General features: G+C 45.8%; 1 protein-coding gene across 3 annotated transcripts in view; it reads left to right on the top strand.

Annotated features, from left to right (window-relative positions):
* Positions 1–25,169, top strand: part of PTDSS2 (phosphatidylserine synthase 2) — a 95,786-nt gene that overhangs the window by 3,408 nt on the left and 67,209 nt on the right. For all 3 annotated transcript variants that reach the window (XM_053265802.1, XM_053265793.1, XM_053265813.1), the window contains exon 2: positions 1,826–1,927. In XM_053265802.1, coding sequence (XP_053121777.1) covers positions 1,826–1,927 — 102 coding nt within the window. The remainder of the gene's footprint in view (positions 1–1,825; positions 1,928–25,169) is intronic.

Here is a 25,169-nt window from a genome sequence, read left to right as displayed (position 1 = left end):
CCTCTGATCTTGGCAGTAGTGGAAACAGGGATGTGTTGATCTTGATGGAGCCCCTGATATTCAGTGACACACATTCTGCAGGCTTGGAGCGCAGCTTGTGGAGTGCAGCTTGTGGAGTACGTAGAGGTGGTTGCATTCTAGCGTAGTATCTAGGAACTTGCAGCCTGCAGTATCAAAGTTCAGCTATTTAGGAAATAGCATATTTCAACGCTTGGGAACTATCACTGAGACAACACTGGGAACTTGCTGTGTGTTGGCAGAAATAAGATCAATAGGATTTTATTGAGGTTCAGGCTTAGTGCCACCTTTTAAATGGAGAATGGGTAAAATTGTTGCTTGAACACTTCTTTAAAACTAGTTAATTTAAAGCTTATGCATCTTATTTCTAAACTTTATTGCGATACTTTGAGTCAGTGATACTTTTACTGTAGAATGTGATGTATACACTTCGTGTTGTAGAAGGGCTAAACTTTCTGTAATTATGTAGACATTGATTATCTTTTGAACAGATATGTAAATTTATGCCATGAATGAAAATAGCATCTTAAATTAGTTACAGTTGTGTTTAGCACTCAGGTATGCTGACCAACATTTTGATTCATTTTAGTAGCTAGCGTTACCTTGATCACCAAGTAGGCAACTAGCACAAATTCAATGTTCTTGCTACTGTTGAATGGAACTCATTAATGCACTAACTCCTTGCTTATAATCCTTAAAGTGCCACCACTGAAAATGCTGAGTGTTCTGTTCTAAGTGACATGTTTAGGCAATGCTGATCCTAAGTATAAATACATCTGAGGAAACAAATAGGGGGTTGAGTAAAACATTTACTTATTACTTGGCATTGATCTTACTGTCTGCATTAGCTAACAGTAATCCTGAGGGCAGTAGCCATCTAGTCTTTGCTACTGTCTTAGTAGATTCCTAGACATAATGTAACACAAGCTGACTGTATGCATGACTGTAAATATGGCTTTCTCTAATGTAATGTTTAAACTTTTTCTTAACCCTTTAAAGCTGATTCTGAATAATAAACTTTTCAGCTCACACTCTTAAAACTAAGTTTAACAGCAAAATTGAGGCTCTGGGATGGGGTGGAGATGTGAAACTAAATTAGACTTGTCAGTGGGGCTGCAGTGTTGCTAGTGTGAAACCTTTTGAACTTCTTTACAAGGTTAACACTAATTGTTTCAGAGCAAATTCCAGAGGGGCAGCTGTGTTAGTCTGTTAAAGCAAAAAGAAAAGACAAATAGTGCAGAATGCCTTGGCCTTAATGAATATGGAGAGGTGAGACTAATTGTGTTGTGATTTGCCCTAGCTTCCAATGATGTTCTGGGCCCAGTTCAATGTGCTTAACCTTTAAAGATCTTCATAGCCAGGGGCCGGCATACCCAGTGTCTGCATCTCCCTATATGAACCCCTATATTGGTTAAGTACTTTTGATCAGGCCTTATTTCATTTATTCTCATTGTACAAGTTAAAATAATCAACAACTAGGAGCAGGACCCCTACTTCAGTTGCTCTGAGACTCTAGAATGATTTCCTTATGAATGTTACAACTAGCTCTTCCATTCTCATTTTCCAAACGGCTGCAAGCCCTGGCTATTGCTATGATATTTGGAATCTGATTTGATATTGTGGGCGGAGACTTAGATGAATTGCTATCTTTGGCTCTTGAATTTGTTGTGTGTTTGTGTTTACATTTTAATGACATTAAGAGATGTTATATAAATGACAAAATATATTTCAGCTTAGTTAAAATACTGAGTTATCTGTTAATAGTTAAATATTAGCGTTCATTGATGTATGTGTTCCTGTACCACAGGCGAGCGCACACCTTAACAGTCCTGTTTATCCTTACCTGCACCCTGGGATATGTGACACTACTTGAAGAGACCCCACAGGATACAGCTTACAACACAAAGAGGTATCTGACTTTCACAGAAGTATTGTAGTATGAACTTGGGGCTTCCAGCTTTTTATTTAATGGGTTAATGTATTGATTATTTGGTAGAGGCTATAAAAATAGGGATTTGGTCTCTCTATAATGAGTTGTAAGATGGTCTTTTTATAATGAGATGTCTGCTGAGACTAGTGAGGGTTGCTTAAAGCAACAAAAGAAGCTCTTCTAGATAGATTTGATGGAAGGGACAGGAAATGGAAGGCATGCTGCTCAGTTGATAAAGAGCTGGTCAGGAAGCCTATTTTGAAAGAGTCCAGGTATTCAGGGCCAAATGAACTACATTCAATGATAGTAAAATAACTTGCTGATATAGAACCTCTTCTCTGTCATCTTTGAGAAATCTTTAAGAATTATTTGAGAATCTTTGAGAAATATTGGAGTATGACAAGACTGGAGATAAGCCAGTATTGTCCCCATCTTTAAAAAGAGAGAAAAAGATCATCTGGAATAATGCAGACTGGTCATTTTGGCTTGAGTACCAGGAAGATACTGGAGCAGATTATACAGCAATCCTTCTGTAAGCATCTTGAGACCAATGTAGTTAATTAATAAAAGCCAGCATGGATTTCTCAAAAATAATTCCTGCCAGACTAATCTTCTCTTTCTTGGATCAGCTTGCTAGTTTAGTAGATTGTGGGAATACTCTGAACATTATCTGTCTGTCTGTCTGTCTGTCTGTCTGTCTGTCTGTCTGTCTATCTGTCTATCTGTCTGTCTATCTGTCTATCTGTCTATATATCTATCTATTTCTCTTAAACATATCTGTTGCTAATTCCATGTGTGGCAGCTCTCGTGAGAGTTTGTGAGCAGCTGCTGGGTAGCCTTGGGGATGGGCGAACGGCAGCCAGGCCAGCCAGTGGGGAGGGAAAGTGGCAGCCAGGCAGTGAGGGAAAGCGCTGCTGAAGGGCAGAGAGAGAAAGCAGACTGGGAGGGGGAGAACAAGCCTGGGGCTGAAGGGGGGGAGGGGATGGACTCAGGCTGAAGATGAAATGAAGATGGGGGGAGAGACAGGGAGAACTAGGGGCACAGATGCTCTGCACTGGATCAGCTAGTTCATCTTTATTGTGACCAAAAAATATGAACAGTCTTGCTGGATCAGGCTGAAGGCCTATTTAGTCCAGCATCCTGTTTCACGCAGGGGCCCACCAGATGCCTCTGAGAAGCCCACAGGCAAGAGGTATGCGCATGCCCTCTCTCCTGCTGTTGCTCCCCTGTAACCATTGATAGACCTGTCCTCCATGAATTTGTCTAAGCCCCTTTTAAAGCCATCCAAGCTAGTGGCCTTCAACACATCCCATGGCAGAGAATTCCATAGATTAACTATGTGCCATGTGAAAAAGTACTTCCTTCTGTTGGTCCTAATTTTCCCAGCCGTCGGTTTCATGAGATGACCCCTGGTTCTAGTATTGGGAGAGAGGGAGACAAATTTCTCTGTCCATTTTCTGTATTCCATGCATAATTTTATACACCTCTTTCATGTCCCCCTGTAGTCGCCTCTTTTCCGAACTAAAAAGCCCCAGATGCTATAGCCTTGTCTCATAAGGGACGTATTCCAGGCCCCTGATCATCTTGGTTGCCCTCTTCGGCACCTTTTCCAGTTCTACAATGTCCTTCTAAAAATATGGTGGCCAGAACTGCATCCAGTACTCCAAATGTGGCGGCACCATAGATTTGTATAAGGGCATTAAAATATTAGCAGTTTTATTTTCAGTCCCCTTCCCAATGATCCCTAGCATGGAATTGGCCTTTTTCACCGCTGCAGTGCACTGAGTTGGCACTTTCAATGACCTGTCCAGCATAACCCCAAGTTCTCTGTCCTGGTCAGTTCCTGATAGATCAGACCCCATCAGTGTAACAGTGAAGCTGGGTGTTTTTTGCATCACTTTACAGTTTGCTTAAATTGAACTGTATTTGCCATTTTGTCACCCGCTCACCAAGTTTGGAGAGATCCTTTTGGAGCTCCTCACAATCTGTTTTGGATTTCACTACCCTAAGTAGTTTAGTGTCATCTGCAAATTTGCCCACTTCACTGCTTACCCCAAATTCTCGATCATTTAATAAACGAGTTAAAAGAGCACTGGTCCCAGTACAGATCCCTGGGGGACCCCACATCTTACTTCCATCCATTGTGAAAACTGCCCATTTATTCCTACCCTCTGTTTCCTGTTCGTCAACCAGTTAGCAATCCACACATGAACCTGTCCCCTTATCCCATGACTGCTAAATTTACTCAAAAGCCTTTGGTGGTGAACCTTGTCAAAAGCTTTTTGGAAGTCCAGGTATACTATGTCAACCAAATCACCTTTATCCACATGAATGTTGACACTCTCAAGGAACTCCGAGGTTAGTGAGGCAAGAATTGCCCTTGCAGAAGCCATGCTGGTTCTTCTACAGCAAGGCTTGTTCTATGTGTTTTAACAGTTTTGTCTTTTAGTATGCTTTCCATCAATTTGCCCAGCACTGAACTTAAGCTAACTGACCTGTAATTTCCCAGATCCCCTTTTTGAAAATCAGAGTTACATTGGCTACTTTCCAATTCTTTGGTACAGAGCTTGTAGGGACAAGTTATATATTTTTGCTAGGAGATCGGAGGATTGCTCACTTACAATGAAGGCTGCTTCTTGCTGCTGGAGCTGAGGACATCTCTGAGTGGGTTATCCTTCCCACTCAAATATTTCCAGAAGGTTAGTTCTCCCCAACAGGACTATGCTAATTAGTTAGAAAGCCTTAAGAGCCTGGGGAGGATAACTCCATCCAGTTCTTTTAGGCCAAGAAGTGATGACAGTTTGCAGATCCTACTCTGTTTTTGCAGGCAGTAAAAATATACAGGAAGAAGCCAACACATGTCGCTGATAGAAATGAATGAAAAACCTAACAGACATTTCCAGGAGTAGGCCAGGACACCCTTTAGGGAGGGTTGGGACATCCTTTATTCCGGCAGCAAGAATAGGCCTTCATAGTCAGTTACCAATGCTCCATTCTCTGCTGCCCGGAGCTGAGGACATCTCTGAATGAGAGATGTCACAGCTCTGGCTATAACACTCACCGGGTGGGAACATCTCTGGGAAAAGAACCTGCTGAAGCACCCTCTGTCTGAATGCTGCTTGAGAAGAGGCGTAAGAGTAAATTTTATAGTGCCTCATGAATGTAGATGTTGCTTTCCATGTGGCTGCCTTGCAGGTTTCCTGAACTGGTGCGTTTGTGGAGAACACTGCAGAGGTGGAAGTTGCTCTGGTGGAGTGGGTCATGATATACATGGGAGGATGGACATTCTGGGTTTCATACGCCAATGAAATGCATGTTAGAATCCATCTGGCAATGGTGGCAGGAGGGACCTCGTTGCTCATAGACACTGGAAGAAAACTGACAAACAGGAATTCTGAGTTTTGAAAGTCTTCTGTACATTTTAACTAGGTCTTAAGGCACCTTCGGATGTCTGACGTGCCATGCCTTATCTGTCGGGGGGACTGGCCTAAGGCAGAATGATGTCACACAATTTGTGGAAGGAGAAGGTCATCTTGGGTCTGAAGAATGGGTCTGGTATGAGGCGCACTGAATCCTTTGAGAATAGGTTCTTGTGGGCAGACAGAATATAGAGCTCTGTTAGATAACAGTTCAAAATAATTGAAAAGCTAACAGGTATTAGGGATGTGAATGGAACCAGTGGGGGCGGGACAACTTTAAGGGCAGGGGAGGGTGCACTTCTGGCCACAGAGGGAACGGGGCGGCAGAGAGGCCTGCTGCCACCCCGATGGAGCCTTTACTAATGGAGTTCTGGTGGGGGGGAAAGTGGAGGGAGGGGTAAATCCACCCCCCCATCCTTAAAGTTGTCACACACACACCCCACCAGTGAGCCTCCTAACTGCCTGGTATTCGAACCTGTTCGGAGGCCCGTAAAAGGGCCTCCAAACAGTTTCGTGCACATCCCTAACAGCTATTTCACCACTGCTGTGCAATGGAGATTTGAGTGTCTCACTGACCAGCAAAGGAAGGCCCTCTAGGTATGCTGGTAAATTCTGTTAGTTGAGTCTCTTGTGGATGCCAACCTCATATTCAAGACCTTTTTGTTGTAACTGCGTTGCTTTAGTATTCCCTGTTCAGTTTCCAGGTGGCTAGCTATAACCAGCCTGGATCATGATGGAGGACTGGTACTTGATGTAGTAGGTCGTCCATCATTGGTACAAATCAGGGCTCCTCCGTGACCATGTGGTAGAGTTCCGAGAACCACGGTCTCCTTGGCCAGTATGGTGCTACAAGCAGTACTTGGGCTTTGCTAAGGCATACCTCATGCAGGAATCTGGATAGGAGAGGTGTTGTTGGAAACACACATAGGAGGCCCAGAGGCCATTGTGCCGACAATGTGTCAACTGCTTCCACCTGATTACACAGGAACCATGTGAAGAACCTGAATTGTTGTGCATTGGTTGTTGATGTGAAGAGGTCGACATGAGGCATTCCAGAGCGGATCATTAAGAGGTGAAAACCCGACATGTTGAGGGACCATTCCCCTGGTGGTAGTTCTCGCAACTCAACCAGTCCGCAATTGAGCTAAGATCGCATTGTACATGATGGGCTGTTATAGAGGCCAAGTGCGTCTCTGCCCATGATATTATCAGGGTTGCCTCTGTCTGTAGGGATTTTGACCTGGTCCCTCCCTGTCTGTTGATGTGTGCCTTGGCTGTAGTGTTGTTGTTGTGTACTGGCACATGTTTGTGTAAAATCATGTCCTGGAATGAGTGCCAATCGAATTGCGCTGAGTTCCAACCAGTTTATACTGTTTGTTGCCTCTGTTGGGGACGATCATCCCTGGGTTGACTATCTCTGACAGTGTGCCCCCAACCCAACTTGCTGGCATCTGTTGTGAAAATAATCTTGGGTGGGTCCAGGAACTGATTGCCTCGATTGAGGTTGTGGGGAGAGGTCCACTGTCGCAGGGATTGGAAGACCGGTTGAGGAACTGGTATGCTGGTGTTGGTCTTTTGGGTGATCACACTCTGTAATGGGAGCAGAAATCATTGCAGAGGTCAAAGGTGGAAGCAGGCCCATGGGACTGATTCCAGTGTCACCACCATGGGTCCCAGGAGGTGTGCGAGAGACAATATTGGGGCCTCCCTGGCTGTTAAAATTTTGGATGCTGCTTGTTGCTAGGTGGTCCCCTGGTAGAAAGAACTTCTTCTTCTGGGTATCTATTTGTTAAGATGGCTCCAGGTGGCTCTTTTCTCTGTTTATGAGAAAATTGTTGTGCTAGTGTCTGAAGTGTTAGTTGCATGTCTGTGGCGGCTGAATGAGTGAAAGGAGACTTGAGGAGCAGATTGTCCAAATAAGGAAAAATGTGTACCCCCACTGAAGGCAGAGGTGCACGATTATTGGGACTAGAATCTTTGTGAAGATGAGTGGTATTAAGGGCAGTCTAAATGCAAGTGCTCTGTATTGGTATTTGGTAGTTCATCGTATTTGAAATGTAGCACATCCTGGGCTGCTGGGGTGGATTGGAATCTGAAAGTAAGCCTCCTTCAGGTTGATAGATGTCAGAAGGTCCTGATGGTTTAGGGCCTCTGCTATTGAGCAGAGAGACTCCTCACAGAATGTGTGCTTCTTTACCCAGTGATTCAGGAATAGGTACTAGCTGGGCTGGGTGCAGAGCATCTGTGCCTCTGGCTGGCCCACCCACCACCACCTTTTTCTTGCCCCTTCTCCTACACTAACAGGTTTAATCCCTCCCCGGTGTGGGCAAAATTCCAGGAAAACCCTCTTTCTTTTACCAAATGGAAAAATACAAAAACCTCCCACGTGTAGCCTACATGTGAGGAGAAAAACTTGGTAGTGTGCTGCTGAGCAATCAAACTTGAGGCATGTTTGCACCAGAGTAAAACACCTTTCCAGCCCCCACTTCCTGAGTTGAAAATCCACTCAAAGAGGCTGGTTAAAATTGTAAAGGACCAAAAAGAAAAATAACCTTTATTCAAATACTACAGACAGTTTAGTCTGAGGCGCACTCTCTCTCTCTCTCTCAGCTTCAGTTACAGATTTTTTAAAAAAACCACACTTGGTACTTTCAAGAATAATTCAAAAAGAGCACTCCAGTTGATAGTTGGAGTGGTACACTTTAAAATCTTGGTTAACCAGTTGGAAAGATAATTCAAAAAGTACCCCCAGTTGTAAGGAACCTTTAGAAGCACCTCTACAGAGACTTTTGCAGTGCCCTGGATGAATAAAAAGGGTACAGATACAACTTTCTTACGTTTATAAAATAAAACACAATAGACCAGTTGTAAGGATCTGCAAAGCACTAAAATAAAGAATTCTGACACCAGCTACCTAACACACGGTTCCCTGGCTAAACCCTTCTCTGAAGCCAAGCCCTGGTCTCTTCCCTAAACACACCAAAACCATGGTAGAGACTTCAGGACCTTGCAGAGTTCCTGGTTGCTGCCATGACTTGGCCAGCCAACCTGTTGCTTCCCCTGCCTGAGAACAAAGAACCTCTTCACTTCCTCCCTCAAGGCCGCTCTAGTTCCCAGTCATTGTGTGCTGAGTGGCTAATCCCTAGGGATCACTGCCTGATGGACAGGGCAGGGTTCACTTCCAGTTCACTCTTTAGGGAAAAGGAAAAGCTGTTCCTGACTGATCACAACACACCCCTTTCTTCCCTCCCGCCCATACCTGTGGCTATCCGGCAGCTCTCCGAATCCTTGTGAGAGCTGCCATGCATGGGATTAGCCATGGGTATGCCTCAGAGAATTAAATATATAGAGGATAGTACTGCTCTGAGTGACCTGTCCTCCTTGGGGACTGTGAACAGGATAGAATAAATGCCCTCCCCATGTTGTGAGGAAGGAAACCCGCTCTACGGCACTTATCTGTAATATGTATTGGATAGTGCTGACTAAGCCTGTGTGTTTGGAAAACAAATGTGAACATGGGGTTGGGAGAAGGCAGTTTGGAGGTAGGGCAGTCAATTCTATCCTGTAAACTGTTGCTATAGTGTCTAGCACCCAGTGGCCTGTGGTTGTCTGTTTCCAAGCATGGAAGAAATCCTACAAATGCTCTCCCAGGCCTGGGGGATACAAGTCATAGTAGTTGTTTTTGAGCTCTGGATTGGTTAGAGAAGGCTTGTCTATTCTGATTAAATGGTCTTGTGCAGCCCCCACCCCTACACCTTTGTCTGTTCCAGGAAGGATGCTGTGACCTGAAGTCTCCCTCCGTCCCTCTGAAGGAGGGTCAAAATGCCCAGAAGGGCTGCAGTTGCCATCTGTGTGACACTCATTCTTGGCGGCGGTGGGCTGATGGCATAGATGAACATTTCTATTTGGACTCTATGAGGACCTCCTTAAGGGCTTGTTCACCAAAGAGTTTAGTTCCATCATAGGGCACTGATGCCAGGTTGTGCTTGAGTCAGAGGTTATGGCATCCCACCACAGTTGCGGAAGCCACTCTAGACGTGAAACAGATGAAGTCTAGTGTGGCGTCTGATAGAGAGGCCTGTGCCTTTTTGAATTTTTATCAATTGATGTTGGAGGATCCTGGATCAGGTCATCCGACCACACCAGGGAGGCACAGGCCAACAACAAAGCAGATTTGTTGATGACCAAATTGCCAGAGATGAGGTTTTGTGGGCCTGCCTAAAGGACACTTGTGTGCATTTATCATTTTTATTCTTATTAGGATCCTTTAGTGCTGATTGCCAATCACAAGGGAACAGTAAGCCAGAACAGTAAACCCCCAAGTGCAGTTATGGGGCTGCTGAAACCACCATTATTCCCTATGGGGGGAAAGGAACATTGGTCTTACCGTGAAGGGTACTTTTTCCTGGTGGTAGGAGAGCCTCAGGACAGGTTAAGCAGTGCGCATGCTCGAGACAGAACTGGACATGTGACTGTTTGTAGGTGTAGCTGCCTTCCAGTTCCAGGAATGGTGAGCGAGGAACGTATGATTCTTGGAGAGAGCTCGTCAGATGCTTGAGTACTGAATAGTAGAAAAAAAAACAACTGTGCAAACGAGAGAACTAGAAAGAACACATGTATAACGACCAGATTAAGGTAACGGCAATAGAAAAAACAGTAGTAGAAAGGGAAAGGTTCTGTTCACCCTGAGAGTCATCTGACACCTCCCTCTGGATAACCATCCACCCAAAAGGAGAGAAAGCGCATCCGGGTGGGGCTGAGGCTCTCCTACCACCAGGAAAAAGTACCCTTCACGGTAAGACCAATGTTCCTTTTTCCCCGGTGGTAGGAGAGCCTCAGGACGGGACGTGCCCAAGCGAGAGACAATCGTCCCGGGAGGGAAGGATGCAGCTATAAGACTTGCTGGAGAATCGTGCGACCAAAGGCCGCTTGACCTTCATTGAAATCGGAGATTTTGTAGTGCTTAATAAAAGGGGAGGCGGAAGACCAAATCGCCGCCCTACAAATTTCCGACAGTGGGACGTGTGCTGAATAGGCCGCAGAGGTAGCAGCACTTCTGGTAGAATGGGCGGTAATCCCCCCCAGGTGGTGTTAGATGCAGAGAAGAGTAGGCCAGTTTAATGCAAGCCCTAATCCAACCCGCCAATGTTGAGCCCGAGACCCTGTTCCCCAATGTGCGGGAGTGGAAGGAGACAAATAGGGCATCCGACTTTCTAATATCTTTTGTTCTTCTGAGGTAAGTGCGTAAGGCCCTACGGACGTCCAAGTTATGCCATAGTTTCTCCCTCCTGTGGACCGGGGATGGGCAAAACGAGGGCAGTACTATCACTTGAGACCTGTGGAATAGGGAGTTAACCTTTGGTAAGAAGGTCTCGTCCAACCTCAAAATGGCAGCATCGTCCTGAAAGGTACAGAACTCCTTCTTAGAGGATAGAGCCCCAAGCTCTGACACTCTCTGGGCAGATGTGATCGCCACCAAGAAGAGAACTTTATAAGACAGGGTCTGTAGCGGAATGGTTGCAATGGGCTCGAAGGGGTTTTTGGTGAGTGCATTAAGTACCTTGTTAAGGTTCCATGTGGGGAAGCGCCTGACAGTGGGAGGGGAGAGATTTGTAGCCCCTCTGAGGAACCTAGCAATGTGAGGGTGCAGTGCGTGAGTATTGCCTGTATTAAGGTTCAGGACCGACGCCAGAGCCGAGACTTGCCGTTGTAGGGTGGAAGGCCGTAGATGGAGCTGTAGTCCGTCCTGAAGGAAATTCAGTACCTCCGGTACCCCTGCACGCATGAAATCGACATTGTTCCGTGAAGCCCATTTGGTGAAAGATACCCACGTAACTTGATAGATGCTGTGCGTTGATGAGCGTCTGGAAGCTAATATAGTGTCTAATACGGGTCCCGAGTATCCCTGCGTTGCTAAATTCGAGTGCTCAATCTCCAAGCACACAGCTGGAACCAATTGGGTTCTGGATGCAGGAGCGGGCCTTGGTGAAGGAGGTCGTGACGACGTGGCAGAAAGTACGGGCTTTCGACGGCCAACTCGATCACTGAGGAGAACCAGGGTCTCCTGGGCCAGTGTGGGATGACGAGGATGATGTCCGCTTGTTCTTGAATAATCTTCCTTAGTACCTTCATGATTATGGGTATTGGGGGAAATGCGTACATCAGGCCCTTCAGCCAGGGAGATATCAGGGCGTCCGTTGCCTCTGCCTTTCGAGAGAGGTATCTGGTAAAGTATCGTTGCACTTGGTGGTTGCTGTCGGATGCGAACAGATCAACCGCTGGCTGTCCGAGGTGACCCGCTATCTGTGTGAAGACCTCTGGGTGTATGGCCCACTCTCCTGGATCCAGCCTTTCGCGACTGAGCCAGTCTGCCAGGTTGTTTTGCTCCCCCTTTAGATGTTCTGCCGATAGGGAACGGAGGTTCACCTCCGCCCAACGAAATAAGAGGTTTGACTCCTCCATTAGTGCTTGAGACCTGGTGCCCCCCTGACGATTGATGTGGGCTTTTACAGTCACATTGTCTGTTCTTAGCAGCGATCTAGGAGAAGGTCTTGGAAGCGGAGGAGCGCCAGACGGGCCGCTCTCAATTCCAGCCAATTGATGGGGCGTTGAGATTCCTCCATGGTCCACCCCCCTTGTGTGAATCGCTCCTGGCAATGTGCCCCCCAACTGGTGAGGCTGGCGTCTGTAGTTAGGATTATCCGGGTTGGAACTTCCAGGGAATGGCCTCTTGTCATTGCCGGTGATATCCACCAGTCTATGGACCTCTGAACCTGATGTGGTATCGTGATAATGGTTTTCATGCCCGCCATTATGTGGTCCTGCCACGGCAGCAGGAGCCACTGTAGGGGGCGGGAATGCCATCTGGCCCACGGGGTGCAAGTTAGGCACGCCATCATCGAGCCTAGCGCCTGAGATAGGGTCATGACATCCAACTTCCGATTGACCAAGAGTGGTTGTAACTGGAGCTTTATGCGGTCTATCTTCTCCTGGGAGAGGGAAATCATTCTCTGCGTCGTGTCGAAGAGAGCCCCGAGATGTACTAATTGCTGGGACGGGTTGAGGTGGCTCTTCTGTAGATTGACCACGAAGCCATGATCCCCGAGAGTCTGCAGTGTTGTCCTGATGTCCCTGATGGCCTGGGCCTTTGATCTGGCTCTCATGAGCAGATCGTCTAAATATGGGTGGATATTTGAGGCGCAGGAAGGCGCAGGAAGGAGATTAGGGACAGCATGACCTTGGTGAAGACTCTCGGGGCGGAGGAAAGGCCGAATGGCAGTGCCCGGTATTGATAGTGACACCCGCTGTAGGCGAACCGGAGATATTGCTGTGACTGCTGAGCGATTGGAATATGTAGGTATGCTTCTGACAGGTCTATTGCCGCCAAAAAGTCTCCCGGTTGAATGGCTTCTTTGATCGAGTGGAGAGATTCCATTCGAAATTTTCTCTTTTTTACGTAGCGATTGAAGGCCTTCAAATCCAAAACGGCCCGCCATGATCTGTCTTTTTTCGGCACAAGGAATAGTATGGAATAGATGCCTAGAAAAACTTGAGACGGAGGGACTGGTTCTATCGCCCTCATTTGGAGAAGATGCTGTATGGCTTCCAGGAGATGTTGATGCTTGTGCTGGGCAGAAGATCTTGGTGTGGGGATGAAGTTTTGCCGGGGAACAGAGGAAAGCTCGATATCGTATCCGTTCGTTACCACATCTAACACCCATTCGTCGGCAGCCGTAGACATCCATGTGGTACTGAAGTCCGCCAGTCTGTCACCCACCGGGGTAGCGTCATTGTTTTCTATAGGCGGAAGGTGGTGTGAAATCTTTGTGGGGAGCACCTCTGGTGCTGCCCCTGTAACGCTGTCTCCACTGGACTCGGCCTGCGCCCCTGTATTGATTGAATCTCGAGTCCCTGTTCCGGTAACCCTGGCTGTAGGATGGGTGGAACTGGTTGAACTGTTGCCTGTAGGGGCGAAAGGAGCGTGTGGAACAGCGAAAATAACCCCGATTTTGTCTGCGGGCAGAGGGCAAAACTTTCTTTTTATCCCAGGATTCGACCAGGACTGGGTCGAGGGCCGGGCCAAAAAGCTTTTCACCTGTGAAGGGTGCAGAAATCAGTGCCAATTTTGATTTCTAATCCGCATTCCATGACTTGAGCCGCAAGGCCCTATGAATAGCTACCCTGGCTACCATGGCCCTTGACGCTTGTTGAATCCCATCTAAGCTGGAATCAGCCATCAGGGCTGCTGCTTTGGCCATTTTATTAATCCCCTGACGAAGTTTGGGCAATTCGGCGGGAACTAGCTTAACCAGTTCCTTGGCCCAGAGCAGGGATGCCCTAGCAAATATGGAATTTGTAGTAGCAATCCTTATGGCAGACGCTGTGGCGTCATGAACTTTCTTGAGTAGTGACTCGCAACGCCTATCCTCCTGATTTTTGAGTTGTTCTTGTCCCTCTGCCTGAATAATTGCCCCAGACACCAACTGTGTCACCGGGGTTTCCACCTTAGGGAGGGCAAGGAGCTTAGAGATGTCACTAGTTAACGTATAGTGCTTCTTGGAGATATTGCCTATCGGCTTAGAGGCCGTGGGGCGTTGCCACTCAGCTGATAACACACTCTTAAATAAGGGAGGGAAAGGTACTGCTGGACTCACCGCCTCCGCCATCGGAAACACCTCTTGATCCAGAGCGGAAGTATTGCCCTCCTGTTCCGGAGCAGCGACATCCTTGATTATGTGCTTCGCCTTGGCCAGTAAGACCTCAAATTCAGCTGAGGAGAAAAGTCTAGCATTGTTAGGTATGGGTGGAGGGATGTCCTCCTCCGATAGCTCTCCCTCCTCTTTATCTGAATCAGGATCGTTGGGTAACTGAGGGGAGTGTTCATCTGATGATGGGTGAGAGCCTGGCGGGGAACGGGGCCGAAGAGGCTGTGAAGCAATGATTGGGACCCCAATAGGCGCTGGAGGGGGCTGAGCGGGTATTGGTGGCGCTGCTGGTATTGGGAGTGCTGGCACCACCAGTGGCAGCTCCCTGGGATGCTTGGGTGCATTGTCCCGGCTAGACCCCGAAGATGAGGAAGGGGAATGCCTGCGCTTGTTTCTGTGTCTCTGTGGTAAAAGTCTAGGCATAAAGGAACCCAGTTCAGAGAACGGTATGGCCCTCCTTCTGGGGCTGGAGTCTGGGGACGAGGATGACAATCTCACCGTGCCTCGCCTGTTGGGTTGGCGCCTGCTACCCAACCTATGTCCACGTGCCAGAATGGGATTGTGCAGAGGAGGATGTATAACTTGTAGTGCGGGCTGTGCAGGTACTGTGGAACCACCATTAAGTATAGTAGTGGGCTGAACTGCAGCAATCTCTCTCCTGAAAAACTCTTTGAGCCACTCAGTGGCTGCAGGAGTGAAAGGATCATTACTCACATTTAAAGCTGTAGCAGCCTGAAGAGCAGTGCCACAAGTGCCCACAATAGAATTGGTAGGAGCGTCTAGAATTCTGGTCTCCTCGTGAGTAATCCCTGCCTGCATCCCAGCATTGGTCTCCAACGTGCCCACCGGGCAATGACCGTCCTGTACCATCTGACCAGGGTTGTTGATCGGTAAATTGCCCACCGGGCCCCGATCCACCCGAACGGGCTTAGAAAGCTTTTTGTGTGCTTCCTTTTGTTTTGCGCCATTTCCTGCCGTTTTGGCTTTGGAGCGGCGGCACACCGCTTGTATCAGTAGGCGCTCGCTAAGACGCTTGTGTCCCTCCGCCTTAGAGAGGGACTCCTTGCGTTTCTTCTTCCTCTTTTGGGGCAAATCCGTCCCCAAATGCTTAGACTTTTTGAGGGCTTTTGTAGGAACATGCCCTGAAGCAGATGCTTCTTCCGTCAAGCCCCCGGTAGAGAAGGGAGCGGGGGTGGGTGCATTAATCGCCGTTAGATCTGTGGAGGCGATAGCGGAGGGATCTTCCCGCCCGCTGCCCAAGTTCTGAGGCAACAGGGACGCTTCTGAAAGAGAGCCCTGTAGGAGCTCTTTAGCGTGGGAGATATCCATGAAGGACAGAGAAGGGATCATTGTTTAAAAGTTAAAACAAATACTAAAAATTTTAAAGGGTTCCAATCCAGATCGAATCCAAAGTAAAAAGAGATTTTTTTCTGGTAAATTTTTGGTGCCGAATACAGAACGGACTCTCTTCCCCCCCTTGCACAAATTGTAAAAGGAAGAGGAATGGCAGGAAAAGGACAAGTTAAGTATAACGAGTCAAGTAATCAAGAGGACAGAGGACCAAAGTGAGAAGAAGAAAAAACACTTGCCAAATATAGAGCTCTCTCATATGCAGTCTAGTCCTGAGCGAGACAGAACTGGAACTGGAAGGCAGCTACGCCTACAAACAGTCACATGTCCAGTTCTGTCTCGAGAATGCGCACTGCTTAACCCGTCCTGAGGCTCTCCTACCACCGGGGAAAAAGCTTAAAGACACTCAAACTTCCCCAAATCACAAAAAATCAGCCCTTTGCCCTATTCCTTTTGGAATCTGGGTTGTGGCAGGCACTCCTTGGGGCACTTCTACCCAACCCACTGTTCTTCCCCAGCAGACCCCTTTCTGCCACGAAGAACATCACCAGGCAGCACACACATCGACGACAACAACAGCAGAGCTTTGCAAAGAGCCAGGTTTCCGAAGCAGGCATCATATGCGCAGCAGACTAGTAGTCAACAGCAGCATCAAGTGCGCCCTGCCCTCCCTTCCCCACCCAAGTATTTGTCATCTACAGACAGGGACTGAGACTTCCAGAACATGCGGGTGGCATCTTGCAGGGGAAGGCAGAATCCTGGGGGCTTGGCTGGCTGGGGCCCACTGGGGAGAAACCTGGGGAAATGGTGCCCTGGGCAGATCTCACCAGCGCTGTTGTTGAGGGCATAGTTTGGGTCATCCCATCCGCAGTCATTCCTTGGTGGTCCTTGAAAACCAGTGTTGGAGTAGGGGAGGGGAGGCCTTGGCTGCTGTTAGCTCCCAAAGTTCCCGCTATGCCCATGGTGCTCGAAGTTGAGTTTGAAGCCTGGGCCTCACTCTCTGCCATCTGTTGTTGCTGCTGTGGTGGCAGGGCCAGATGTTGTGGGAGCAAGGTGGCTGCCTGGCCCATACTATCTGGGGGCGCTTTCCCCATGTTCTGGGCCAAGTTGCATATCTCATGGCCCAAAGGCGAGAAATTGGGGTCAACAGCAGTTGAGGGCCCAGCGTGACACAGTGACGGCTTTCGTGGCAGTGGTAATCCTGGTGGTCAGGTCACATGAGGAAACCCTGCACGGTTTGATCCCTTGGGGAGAAGGATGTTCCTAATAGCTTGTTGGCGCTCCATAAGGAGAGGAGGAGATGTGGTAAGGAAAGAATAGTGAGGATTTTTTTGTGGGGGGCAGGATTAGATGGAAATAAGGAGAAGAGCTTGAGAAGTTGGCAAGAAGAGTAAAGATAAGGACAAAGTTTTGATAATCAAATCAATTTATTTATGGTCCGAGACCAGCATAAGACAATACAGTAGAGCAACATCAAAAAGTAACTATAAAATGGCATGGTCAAAATTAAAATCATGTTACATCAACATTACAATTACATTAAAATTACTATAGACCCCAATTACTGTAAACTATAATATAATTAATGATAAAATTACCAGGAACTATTAAAAATTATTGTAGACTATAAAAACTTATAAAGTTTGAGATGTTTTTACAATAAAACTACTAAAAAGCTAAAGTCCTGCCTGGGAGCACATGGGAAGGATAACCCACTCAGAGATGTCTTCTTATCCTGGCAGCGGAGAACAGCAGTTTCACATTTGAGTTCCATCAGAACTCTTGGGTAGATGCCATCTGGCTCTCACAATTTGTTATTTTTTAGTTTTCAAGACAGTTTAGAACATCCTCTTCTTGTCACCTTGAATTGGCCCAATTCTTCAGCCTCCAAGCCTGAAAAGCTCAGTTCTGGAGTGGGTACATGGTCAGTATCCTCCACCATGAAGGCAGATGCAAAGAACTCCTTCATCTTCTCTGCAATCTCCTTATCCTCCTTAATCCCTTTCACACCCTCATCATCTAAGGGTCCAACCACCTCCCTGGCAGGTTTCCTGCTGCTGATATATTTAAAGCCAGCATGGTATAGTGGTTAGACTGCTAGACTAGGACCGGGGAGACCTGAGTTCAAACCCCCATTCAGCCATGAGATTTGCTGGGTGACTCTGGGCCAGTCACTTCTCTCTCAGCCTAACCTACTTCATAGGGTTGTTGTGAGGAAAAACCTACGTATGTAGTACACCGCTCTGGGCTTCTTGGAGGAAGAGCGGGATATAAATGTAAATAATAATAATAAAAAGAAGCTTTTGTAATTCCCTTTGACACTTCTAGCTATATGCTCTTAAAACTCTCGTTTTGCATCCCATATTGTCTCCTTGCATTTCTTTTGCCAGAGTTTATGCTCCCCATAAATTCCCCCATTAAATTTTTGTTAGTAAACAAATGTCACTATTGTCACTATTTGATTTCTATACCGCCCTTCCAAAAATGGTTCAGGGCAGTTTACACAGAGAAATGATAAATAAGATGGATCCCTGTCCCCATAGGGCTCACAATTTGAAAGAAACATAAGATAGACACCAGCAACAGTCACTGGATGTACTGTGCTGGGGATGGATAGGGCCAGTTACTCTCCCCCTGCTAAATAAAGAGAATCACCACATTAAAAGGTGCCTCTTTGCCAAGTTAGCAGGGGACTAGTCTTACATAGGAACATAGGAAGCTGCCATATACAGAGTCAGACCATTGATCTATCTAGCTCAGTATTGTCTTCACAGACTGGCAGTGGCTTCTCCAAGGCTGCAGGCAGGAATCTCTCTCAGCCCTATCTTGGAGAAGCCAGGGAGGGAACTTGGAACCTTCTGCTCTTTCCAGAGCTGCTCCATTCCCTGAGGGGAATATCTTGCAGTGCTCACACATCAGGTCTCCCTTTCACATGCAATCAGGGCAGACCCTGCTTAGCTAAGGGGACAAGTTATCTCTCCTCTCAAGTATTCTCTAGCACCTGAAAAATGGACTGCAAATCTCAATCATTATTTCAATTTAAGGATTATTTTATTACTCAAAAAGGTACTCTGGGTTAGAGGAACTCTATAAAAAAATTCCTATCTGTGCTAAAAGCATATTGTTGGATTTAATCTGACTCTGTTTCTGTAAAAAGTATATATACAAATGATTGACATTTTATTCTGTGCATGAGTGGTTTAAGAATACATTTGCTGTGAAACTGGCTTTTGTACAAAACTATATATCCTAGATTTTCTTGCACCTATGTTATATTTGCAAGCACTTTCTGAAGGTAATTTGTGTGTGCACGCACACATCTGCAAAGCTACTGAACATATCTGCATATTTTGGAACAAGTGAGTAGCAAGAAGACATTAGAAGTTGTTTTGTGGGAAGGCTGGGGAGTTCAGTGGCCAAATAGCAACAGGCTGGCCTTCCTGCAACCTCATCCAAGTCTACCTGTAACACTAAATACAGGAGAACAAATCCAGCATTCACGGATTTGTGGTTGGGTAATAGACACCTGACCTTGGTATACATTGTAAAAATCTGGCAAAAAATGAGCTAAACTTATGTATCTGTGGGTCATGGTGGACGGAAATGATGTGAGACATTAATTCAGGTTGCCATTTTGAGTGCAGGAGCCATTTTATGGCTCATTTTCTTGAGGGGGAAAAACATGAAACATGGGGGGGACAAAAATTGGGCAATTTCTGGCTTTAGGGGGGCATTTCTGGATCTCTGGAGACCCACAGAGCACAGTAGGGCATTTTATTTCACCATTTTAACACTTTTGGCATTTTTGAGGCAATTTTCAGGCCTCTGGGAACCTAACGTCAGCGATCCCATTGCCCCAGTGACTCACTATTCATGGTTTCCATGTCCACGGTGATAGTAGAGAACGGATCCCCCACAAATATCGAGGTCCTCCTGTAATGCCTTTTCCTACACCCTTTACATAAGAACAGTCCTCTTGCCAGATTTGGCTTTTTGGGTTATGGCCCATTTGACTCACGAGTATACCCCTTAGGTTCTGGCCACCCTGGGGCTGGATCAGGCCCAAGGTCTATCTAGTCCAGTATCCTGTTTCACACAGTGGCCCACCAGATGCCTCAAGCAGGAAGTGAGGACATCTCCTACTGTTGTTCCCCTGCAACTGGTATTTAGAAGCATCCTAAATGAGGTAGCCTATAGCCACCAGACTAGTAGCCATTGATACACCTGTCCTTCATGAATTTGTCTAAGCCCCTTTTAAAGCCTTTCAAGCTAATGGCTATCACCACATCCCATGGCAGAGAATTCCATAGATCAATTATGTGCTGTATGAAAAAGTACTTCCTCTTGTTGGTCCTAAATTTCCCAATGTTCAGTTTCATGAGATGACCCCTGGTTCTATTGTGAGAGAGGGAGAAAAATTTCTCTCTGCCTGCTCTCTGTATTCCATGCATAATTTTATACACCTCTATCATGTACCCCTGTAGTAAAACCCCCCAGATGCTATAGCCTTGCCTCATAAGGAAGGTGTTTCAGGCCCCTGATCATCTTGGTTGCCCTCTTCTGCACCTTTTCCAGTTCTACACAGTCCTTATTAAAATATGGTGATCAGAACTGTATGCAGTACTCCAAATGTGGCCACACCATAATTGGTATAAGGGCATTATAAAACTAGCATTCTTATTTTCAATCTCCTTCCTAATGATCCCTAGCATGGAATTTGCCTTTCTCATCGCTGCCACACGTTGAGTCGACGCTTTCAATGAACTGTCCACCACGACCCCAAGTTCTCTCTTCTGATTAGTCACTGACAGCTCAGCTCCCATCATCGTATTTGTGCTGCTGTTTTTTTGCCCCAATATGCAGTACTTTACACTTATCAACACTGGACCACATTTGCCATTTTGTCATCCACTCACCAAGTTTGGAGAGATCCTTTTGGAGCTCCTCACAACCTGATTTGGATTTAACGACCCTAAATAATTTAGTATCATCTGCAAATTCGGTCACTTCACTGCTGACCCCAACTTCTAGATCATTTATGAACAAGTTAAAGAGCACTAGTCCCAGTACAGATCCCTGGGGGCCTTACTTCAGCAGCAAGGTTCACCCATGTTAGCAGTGAGATCATAGAACTAGAATTGAGTTTTGTAGGGGTGAATTGTGAAATTCAGAAGTAGTCATTGCCACTTCTGTTGAGAGGTGGAGTACAGAACCCTTCTTGACTGTTGGAGTGCTTGCATTGCCTGTGTAGTTACAGTAGCAGATGAAAATGCCTCTCTGTTGAGTGACTACCCTAATGGGCTTAAAAATCAGTGTTCTGTTATAGGAATTAAGGCAGTAACCAGGAACTGATTTATAGGCATATCCCTATGATTCACTTCTGTGTGACCTTCTTGGTTTGTAATTTTCAACTTTTTCTCTGTTTGGAATAATAACTTCAAAGTACTGCAGAGGATTCATTAGTTAAGTGTTTTGCAAATATGTTGCCTACGTGTCCAAGATACTACTTGAGAGTGCACTTTCATACACTAGTTACCTTGGTACCGTATTCCCCTGGAAGAGCCTGCCTGCTGAATGAACACCAAGTGTTTTGGCTCAGCTTAGTTCTGGAGGCAAAAGTGCTGTGTGCATACTTCAAATGATGATTGAAACTTCTAGAGGCATCTTATTTCTCACTCCAAGATAGTACTTGGAGTAACTGGAGTTTGGCTGAGTTGCCCCATGATTTATGTAAACTTGTCAGCCATTTTGGGTGAATGCCATGTAGAACTGGCCAGGCTTTCCAAACAAAGGATCCATTTTCTCTTGTTCATAGAATACCTTGTCAGGCTGTATAATCCAACCAGTTCCATACCACATGTGTGTTCCATTCCACATATCCATTGAATCATTTGTGGGAAAGGACACTGGCTTCAGTCCTTTACTTTGTTCCTTGTTTGCCTTAGTAGTATTAGACTTCCCATAGCTATTGATTACAGATTATAATAGGGCTTCCCTCACAACTGTCCAGCCAATTATTCCTTAGCTAGTAGAAAGAATAAGTGCCTTGGAGAATATGCTGAGTGCCTTTTGCTTTCCACTGAGCAGGTGAAGCCTAGCCTTTCTCACATAGAACTAAAGAGATGGCTTAGTCCCCCCCCAACCTGATTCCTTGCATGTCTTTCTAGAAATTACACTGCCCCATCTTCCTAGCAAGTATACCTTATGACAGGCTCTCTTCCACAAAAACAGAGTCCTGATTTTTCCTAACTTGCATCTAGCAGCTCCTTGCAATTAAAATACTATTTTGTCATAGGCAAGCTCTTTTTTTTTTTTTTTCAAGAATCTGACACAGGACTTTGTTTCTATCAGAGCACAGTCCAGCAGGAGTTCTATTTTTCATTTCAGGGCTAAAAAAAGCTAGTGAACACAATCTTTCTCTCCACAGAGAAGTCCACTCCAGGTTGTATTGCCAGTCTCCATTCCGTACAGCCACTCCTTAACTTGCAAACAAGTCTTTTTTCCTCCCCCCCCCACATTCTGGGTGTCTCCCCCCCCTTTCCGGGTGTCCCCCCTTTTTCCGCCCCCACTTTCTGGCCTCTGCCCTTCCCCCTTTCGGGTCCCCCCCTTTAACTGAGTTTTTAACTGTTTAAATGTTTTAATTGTTAATTAGTTGTATGCTTTTTATCATTTAGTTTTTTGTTTTTAATTGATTTTTATTGTTTTATTTTGATGTAAACCACCCTGAGCCATTTTTGGAAGGGCAGTATATAAAATGAATAAATAAATAATTCAGTGTGGAATGGTCATGATTCAGTTTTAAGAGATTTTAAATGCAGGCTTCAACATGTTTCTATTAAATCCCATTTTTCTTCTAAACCAGATCTTTTTTTAAAAAAACAAACCCTCGATTACAGTAAGCATCACTTTAAAAAAACTAGTGTTTTTAAATCACTTCTTATCCACACTGCCGGACAGCAGTAGTGGGATTCCAGGTCATAAGAAATATTGCCAATGATAATCAATACTAAAGAACAACAGAAAGGGTGAAACCTGCAGCTAGAATCGAATTTTTTTTTCTGGTTTCTGTCACTGCTCAGGAGTCCATTTTCTATTGTTATTTTACAAGGTAAACAAACTTTACTCCTCCTAAGAGGGCAAAGAGGCACTTGTTAAAGTGCTGCTGCTTTTACATTTAGCAGAGCGAGAGCAACACTCCCTACTGAAGCCAGTATGATGCCCCTTCAGTGGCTCCTGCTAGTATCTTGTGTTTTCATTGGTTTAAAGATGGTGAGCCCTTTGGAACAGGGAACTGGTGATGTGCACGGACCGCAGAGGTATGGTCCAACTCCAGGGGGCTGTTGCTTTAAGGGCGGGAGGGTTGTACTTACCCCTCCCGCCGCTTCCCCCCTCCAGTGCTCCAGTTTTCGGCAAAATCTTCAGGGCGGCAGCATTCCTCTCTGCCTCCCCTGCCCCCTTGTTGTCGGCCAAATCTGGAAGTAACACGGGTGCATGCACCCGCCGCCGCCTCGCATGCCGCCGATGTGCACTCGCACGCCGCAGTGATGTGCGTGATGCGTGCGGCAGTCGGCGCATGCGCCTGTGTTACCTCCAGATTTGGCCGACAACAAGGGGGCAGGGGAGGCAGGGAGGAACGCTGCCTCCCCGAAGATTTTGCTGGAAACTGTAGCACTGGAGGGGGGAAAGCGGCGGGAGGGGTAAATACAACCTCCCTGGCCTTAAAGCAACACACACACCCGCTGATGGTTCGTTGGACCGCTGGACAAGAGAACCGGTTCACAGGCCTCCAACACGGCCTGCGAACCGTTTCGTGCACATCCCTACAGGGAACTATTTTCTCATTCCTTTTGCTAACAGCCTTGACCATTTTTATTTTTTATTTTGTATGTAAGAGCCACCCAAACATTCAAGAGCCCAACAATGGACAATGGACTTCGTGGGGAGGAAGAGTAAATGGGCTTCTCTTTATTTGCTTTACAAATAACTCACTTAGAACAGAAACAATGTGGCCTAGGACAAACACAGACTGTGCCTCTGAATATCGTAGGCTAGTTACCATGGTTAAATTTCTGGGCAGATTTGTCAAGCCCTGAGCTATGTAAATCACTTTTTATGGAAAAGAGGTATCACAGCAGCATCAACTACATCCAGACTTGTGTTGCACAAGCACAGCATGAAAAGTTGTGCACAGTTAATATTGTGGAGCTGTGTAAAGTTGCAATGCTCTGTAATCTTGTGCACCTGCTAGTGGAAGCCTACTCCCAACACATACAATGTTCTACAAGGTGTCATACAATCTGTTGTGCAAGGCATCAACATCTACTTGTACAAGACCTAGAAAAGTTCAATGTACAATGGAATGGGGAGGAATGGTGAGAAAGTATGTGAAGCCCTCTTTAAATGCCAGCTAACATGCAGTGGCAATGAAGATTCGTGTTCTGCTACAGTTTATATGACTAACTGCATCCTGCCACAAATTCTCCATGTGTTCTGTTTACCATAAGCCGAAATTCAGTTGCTCCTTGATTAAGATAAATGTTAATTTGATCTGTTAGAGAAATATAATATTGGGTACAATGTGATCAGATTAACAGTTTGCAGAGTTTAGTAACTCTAAAGGGAATCAACAAAATCAATTATTTATGAAAGTGTACATTGTCATGGAAAACTCAAAGGAACTAAGTGAAGGTTTCATACCATCATTAAATGTTTCGCACAGTAAGATTTTCAATTCAAATTTCAAGAAACTAAGTTGTATGCATTAACAAGAGCTGCATTGTAACATAAAGTCATCAGTAATTTTGGGCAGTAAACACTGAAACTAGTTGCAAAGATTGAAACAGACCTCCTGAACACCAGAACTCCAGCTATCCATACCTAACTAGAATACAGTGTCAACACAGGGCACAGTTAATAAGTGTTTTAAAAGTCAGCTTCCATTCAACTTTTAATCCTTTATGCATTATTAAGGTTGCCTCCTGGTTACTCTAGTAATTTGTATTTAAAAAGCAGAATTTTTTTTTAGAAGCAGGTCTTTCAATTGCTATCTGACACTTTTTTAGTCACATAGAGCATATATACTGATCATAACTACAGAGCACTAGAAAACAGACAAGATTAGTATGTCAGGCATATATGATTAAATTGTGTCTTTGTCTCCCTGATTTAAATCGCTTTGACTCTGTCAATTCATTATGTGGTCCAATAATTACCCTTGGGTTCAGCAGTCCCCATTGAGATAGAGTGAATCCAGTTTGTGTCCTTTGGTTATCTAGGGCATTTTCCTTCAGAACAAGATATGGAGTTCTTTTGCATGTGCAAATTATTTTTATTCTATTCCTTTCCTATTCCTTTCCTATTCATGAGCCAGCGTGGTCGTAGTGGTTAGAGTGCTGGACTAGGACCGGGGAGACCTGAGTTCAAATCCGCATTCAGCCATGATACTATCTGGGTGACTCTGGGCCAGTCACTTCTCTCTTTGCCTAACCTACTTCACAGGGTTGTTGTGAAAGAGAAACTTATGTAGTGCACCGCTCTGAGCTCCTTGGAGGAAGAGCAGGATATAAATGTAAAATAATAATAATAATAATATTCCGCCCTTCCAAAAATGGCTCAGGGCGGTTTACACAGAGAAATAACAAATAAGATGGACCCCTGTCCCCAAAGGGCTCACAGTCTAAAAAGAAACCTAAGATAGACACCAACAGTAGTCGCTGGAGGTACTGTGCTGGAGGTAGATAGGGCCAA

Source organism: Hemicordylus capensis, chromosome 1 (assembly GCF_027244095.1).
Source record: "Hemicordylus capensis ecotype Gifberg chromosome 1, rHemCap1.1.pri, whole genome shotgun sequence".
NCBI classification, from domain to species: Eukaryota; Metazoa; Chordata; class Lepidosauria; order Squamata; family Cordylidae; genus Hemicordylus; species Hemicordylus capensis.
This window is presented reverse-complemented; position numbering and strand designations above follow the sequence as displayed.